General features: G+C 49.5%; 1 protein-coding gene across 2 annotated transcripts in view; it reads left to right on the forward strand.

Annotated features, from left to right (window-relative positions):
- Nucleotides 1–5,433, forward strand: part of LOC129520089 (acyl-coenzyme A synthetase ACSM2A, mitochondrial-like) — a 35,090-nt gene extending 29,657 nt beyond the window's left edge. Inside the window, exons 14-15 of one of the 2 annotated variants that reach the window (XM_055341045.1) lie at nt 140–225; nt 795–5,433. In XM_055341045.1, the coding sequence (XP_055197020.1) occupies nt 140–225; nt 795–798 (90 nt within the window). In that variant the 3' untranslated portion in view covers nt 799–5,433. Of the gene's footprint in view, nt 1–139; nt 713–794 lie in introns of those variants that run through there. The other variant, XM_055341044.1, reaches the window with a different exon arrangement.
- Nucleotides 5,434–6,000: the final 567 nt, after the last annotated feature.

A 6,000-nucleotide genomic window follows, 5' to 3' on the forward strand; every position in this document is an offset into this window, starting at 1 on the left:
GCTGCCCTGGGAGTGTTCCAATCTCAGTCTTCACTCACCTGGAGCCTCCAGCCTCAAGAGCTTCTTCTCACCCTATAGCAGTTCTGAAAAATATACTGGGGTCACAGATGGCCCACGCTAGGCTAACTTTTCCCAACAGGTGGAGTTTGTTTCTGAGCTGCCCAAGACTATCACAGGGAAAATCCAGCGGAAGAAGCTTCGAGACAAAGAGTGGAAGACATCCAGGCAAGCTGAGGCCCAGTGAGACCTACATGGGCATCCCTTTGGGCCCTACACTTCTTACTTCCATTTCCCTTTGGACTTTCTGTTTTCCTCTAGGGATAGAAGATTCCTTATGACAAGACAACTTATTTCTGTCTTTCCCTGGTTATTAGCACAAAATCTTACCAGATTAGATGTTGAAAGAAGAAAGGGGAGGGGGAATAAAAGAGGGGAAAGAAGAGAGGAAGAGAGAAAAAGGAAAGAAAAATTAGAGAAAGAATGAAACAGCAAAAGAAAGCAATTAGGAAAGAAAAAGAGGGAAGGCAGGAAGAGGGGGATGAAGGGATGGAGGAAAGTGAATTGGAGGAAGGCAGAGAAAGAGAAGAAGGAAGGGAGGGAAGAAGGGAGGAAATAAAAAAGCTTGATAAAAATAGTAAAAGAGAGAAAAAAAAACCCAAGATTTTGACAAATAACGTAGTGTCCTTTATATAATGCTGAAAATAACTCAAGATTGGCTAAAAAAAATAGTAAGAGACTGATAAAAATGATTTATCTCACGAATAAGTGAGGGCAACTGATAATTATTCTCACAGGTAGATGGACAGTGGCAGAGTCCAGCAGAATCCTGGATCTTAGGAAGGAAATGAAAAGTCAACGCACTTCATCTTACCCCTGGTCAGACCTCCATACAGACAGGCTTGCGCCTGTGGTTAGGACATTGGAGGCCTCCTCAGGTCACCTCAAACCTCAGGACACACATGACCAGAGGAGGGGACTATCCACTATTGAGTGCTTTCCATATGCCAGACACTGTCCTAAGCATTTTATAAATACTATCATGTTTCACCTCTGTGTGGCATCTACAACCTTTGGTACATAGGTGTGGGAACACTATAGGAACCTCAAAAAAGTGTCCCTTCCCCATGGCTCATGTTTGTGGTAGTATCTACTCTTCCTAGAATCAAGTAATTGTTGGGCCAGTGGGATCAAGGGGGATCAGGAGGCACCAACAAAATGGCGGCAGACCCTGCATCTTGTTACCCTCCCCTCAGAACTTTCCCACCACCAGCAGACCGCCCATGGACACAACATCAGGTGGAGACAGGACCTATGCAGGAAACCTGAACCACACCTTACCCAAACCCCATATAAGGGCATAAGCAGTTATCACCCCATACAGACACAACTCCCCACCCCTCCCCCCTTAAAAGCTCACATGTACTCCCTTTGGGCACGCCTTCCCTGGCCCATGACTCCCCACTCTCTCCCTCTCCTGTGGGCCACGGAACCTTGCCTGAGAGCACATCTCATTAAAAGCTTGCCTCAACCAACTTTTGCCTGGCCTCTCTATTTCATTTCACTACCAATTGGATTAAACCTGACATTTGGTGGGGAAACCCAGGAGGAGATCAAGGCCGCACTCTGGTGGGGAACCTCTCTCCTCTCATCACCAGGACCTTGTCTGAACCCAATGCCTTGGATTGGGCAGTTCCCCCAATTCTGTGCCCCTGTCCAGGTGGTACTGCCTGAAGCCACAGCCACACCAGGGCAACTCCACTGAGCCACCGGGTGGCTTTCCATTGGTCCCTAGAGATCAGGAGACATCCTCATCCTCATGGTGACCTGTTTCTGTCCGTGACCCTGAGCTGCAAATGGGGACACCGGTTTTCAGTGTCTGGGTTACCTGTCAGGAATCGTGGGAACTGCCCAATCCAAATTTGACCCCCAAAACTACCTTGGGTTGTCTACTGGCCAATTTTGAAACTCTGGGGTTCTCACAGGATCTCAGAAAATGGCGACTTACCAGACCCTTACAGATCTGAACAACCTTTGTCAACGCCAGGGTGAATGGTCTCAGGTCCCTTACATTCAGGCTTTTTGGAACCTCTGCTCTCGTTCTTCCCTCTGTTCCACTGACTGCACAAGTCCTTCTGGCATGGGCGCCACCTTCTTCTACCCACAAAACAAAAGGCCCTGATTCCTATCATCCTTCCCCCCTCTCAGAACTTCTTGAGGGTCTCACTGGTCCCCCAGTCAGGGGAATCCCTACCCCTCCTCCTCCCTACTCGAAACCTTCTGCCCCCCCTCCCTCTCCCTCTGCATCCCAAACACCCTTACCTATCCCCGACCCTCAGCCTTCACTTCTTGCCTCCCCTCCAGGCTCTACCCATACAAGATCTCACAGGGTCTCTTCCTCCCCTGACCTACTCTGTCCCTTACGAGAGGTGGCGGGTGCAGAGGGCATTATACGTGTTCACGTCCCATTTTCACTCCAAGATCTTTCCCAAATCTAGAAACAGCTGGGCTCTTACTCTGTTAACCCAGGAAACTATATCAAGGAATTCCAATATTTGGCCCAGGGATATGGCTTGACTTGGCATGATTTGCATGTTGTCCAGACCACCACCCTTACAACGGAGGAGAGGGAACATATTCAGGCTGTTGTCCAAGAACACTCAGACCAGGTCCATTTGACCAATGCCACTAGCCGGTGGGTGCTCAGGCAGTTCCCGCTGGGGATCCTGGATGGGATTATCAGACTGGCCAAGATGGCCGCTGCCACTGCCGCTGCCGCTGCCACCACATGGTCCATTGTCTTATCGCTGATATGCTGGGGGCCTCTAACAAGGCTATCAACTATGATAAACTCTGGGAAGTTGCTCAGAACCCAGATGAAAACCCTGCAGTTTTCCTTAATAAGCTCACTGAGGCCTCAACCCAGTACACTGGCCTGGACCCAGCCTCCCCAGAAAAGCAGAAATGAGCGGTCTTTTTCCTCCCTAGCTGGGGCTACTGTCTTGGTGACCCATTTTATCTCTCAGTCCTCCCCTGATATCATAAAAAATTTTAAAAGGTCGAGGAGGGTCCTCAAACTCCCATTCCTGACCTGGTGAAAATGGCATTTAAAGTCTTTAACACCCGAGAGGAAGCGGTTGAACTTAAGAGGCAGGCTAGACTCCAGCAAAAGGTCCAACTCCAAACCCAAGCCTTGGTAGCAGCCCTGGCGGGCTCTGGAAGCCAACAGAAAGGGGAAATCAACTACACCCCGCCTGGGGCTTGCTTCAAATGCGGAACTGAGGGACACTGGGCCCATCAATGTCCCAATCCCAAGGAGCCAACATGGCCATGCCCTCAATGCAAGATGATGGGCCACTGGAAATCTGACTGCCCCAGTCTTGGAGGATCCTCGGCACCTCCACGAGGTGGAAACCCTGAGCCGGTAAGTCCAGCCTTCCAACTACTCAGATTGGATGATGACTGATGGGGCCCAGACTCCGACACCTCCCCTAACCCAGGCTGAGCCCAGGGTCATGCTCCAGGTAGTGGGTAAGTCCATCTTTTTCCTGTTGGACACGGGGTGACCTACTCTATCTTGCCTTCCTACTCAGGTGCCAGTTTCCCCTCTCCAATAGCGGCGGTGGGAATTGATGGCACCTCCTCCATTCCACAAACTACCCCACTCCTCTCTTGTGGCCTGGATGAGTTCCCTTTCTCACATTCCTTCCTTATAATTCCTTCCTGCCCCGCTCCTCTCCTCGGCCAGCCAGGATATCCTACACAAACTCAAGGCCACCATTCGTCTTTCTCGCTCACCATTTCTTACCCTTAATCTCTCCTGATCCCTCCCCACCACCCCATCTCCCTTTACCCATTAACCCCCAAGTCTGGGAAACCTCTAAACCAACTGTGGCCACTCATGACCCCCCCAGTAAAAATCCAGTTAAAAGATCAAACCTCCTTTCCTTCTCATCCCCAATTTCCAATTTGGAAACTCACCAACGGGGTCTTAAATCTATTAATTTGTCCCACTGCTTAGCCCCCGGTAGGCGTTCTGCTCCCTAATCATTTAACTGCACCAACCCCACACCCACACCTCCGGGACCTTCTCCCTCTCTCCACAACATTTCCTTATTCACCGACCCTCTCAACCACCAATTCCCTTTCTGTTATTCCACCCCTAACTCTTCCCTCTGCAATGTCACCCTGTCTAATGTTACCTCTCATCACGCCCCTATTGGCAGTTGCTTAGGTGCAATGGCACCCTTTCTAATTCTCTCAATACCTCTGCCTCTCTCTGTTTGCCTGTCTCCTTGGTTCCATGATTAACTATCTATAGTCAAGCAGAATTAGCCCTCCTTGCCAGGGCCCCCCAAAAGCAGAAACGAGTGGTCTTTTTCCCACTAGTTATCGGAGTCTCCCTGGCCTCAACCCTGGTGGCCACGGACTGGGGACGAGGGCCTTAATCCACTCTGTATATTCCACCAGGGACCTATCTGAAAGGCTTCAAATAGCCATGGAGGCCTCGGCAGAGTGTCCAGCTTCCCTACAACACCAGGTAACATCAGTGGCTCAAGCTGAGCTCCAAAACTGACAGCCTTGGACCTCCTCACCACAGACAAGGGTGGAACCTGCATGTTTCTCAACGAAGAATGCTGTTACTACATCAGTGAAACAGGTGTAATTGAGGCCAATCTCCACACCCTTGCCAAAGTTCGTGAGTCTCTCCAAACCCGGTACCACCGGGGCGGTCCAACTACACCCCAATGGTGGCAGGCCACACTAACTGCATGGCTCCTCCCCCTCCTAAGCCCATTCCTAATCATCAGCATATTATTAACAGTGGCCCCTTGTGTTCTCCGATTTATCCAGGAACGAGTTCGAGAAATGTCTTGAGTATCTGTCAATCAACTCCTCCTACACCTGTACTCCCACTTCACCACTTCTGAGGGACCCCAGGATGCCCCCTACTCAGCAGGAAGTAGCCAGATCTGAACTAATGCCCTATAACCACAAAAGGATCGGAATGTTGGACCGGTGGGATCAAGGGGGATCAGAAGGCACCAACAAAATGGCGGCAGACCCTCCATCTTGTTACCCTCCCCTCAGAACTTTCCCACCACCAGCAGGCTGCCCAAGGACAAATCCTCAGGTGGAGACATGATCTATGCAGGAAACCTGAACCACACCTTACCCAAACCCATATAAGGGCATAAGCAGTTATCACCCCATACTGACACAACCCCTTACCCCTCCCCCCTTAAAAGCTCACATGTACGCCCTTTGGGTATGACTTCCCTGGCCCATGACTCCCCGCTCTCTCCCTCCCCTGTGGGCCACAGAACCTCCCCCGAGAGCACGTCCCATTAATAGCTTGCCTCAACCAACCTTTGCTTGGCCTATTTCATTTCACTACCAATCGGATTAAACCTTACAGCAATAAAATCATTTTTAAGTCAAGAGCATGGGGATTGTGTTTGGAGAAAGTAAAGAAGTGGGGAGTGGCATTGAATCACAGAATCCATTCCTGAGGGCTTTGGGCTTCATTTCCAATGAAGGGATGGAGGATGAACCTTCCTAGCAGATACAAGTGAGCTGGAGAAGAAAGCAAAGGATCTCTGAAGGTCTAGGCTCTTCTCTGTCAGAATAATTATTAATAATAGCAACAACAGTATTAAGAATATCAATCACTTATCAAGTCCTTACCAAGTGTCAGGCACTATGCCAAACAAATACATATGGTGGTTAATGTTCATAGTCACCCCTTGATTCCGGTAGTATTATTTGTTTCCATTTTCCAGAAGAGAACGCAAAGACTTGGAGACATTAAGTGATACTACCCAAAGCCATGTAGCTGGTAAATGACATTTACAGGTTCAAAACCTAGACCCATTTGCCTACAACACCTATGCATCCTTTCCTCTTGCTTGCCTTCTCTTCCAGCCCTATTCTTCTCTCTACATCTGGCAGGTGTGTCCTCAGTTCTAGACACTGTTAACTTCATTACTACCATTATTAATG

This window comes from Nyctereutes procyonoides, unplaced genomic scaffold (assembly GCF_905146905.1).
Source record: "Nyctereutes procyonoides isolate TBG_1078 unplaced genomic scaffold, NYPRO_anot_genome, whole genome shotgun sequence".
Taxonomy (NCBI): domain Eukaryota; kingdom Metazoa; phylum Chordata; class Mammalia; order Carnivora; family Canidae; genus Nyctereutes; species Nyctereutes procyonoides.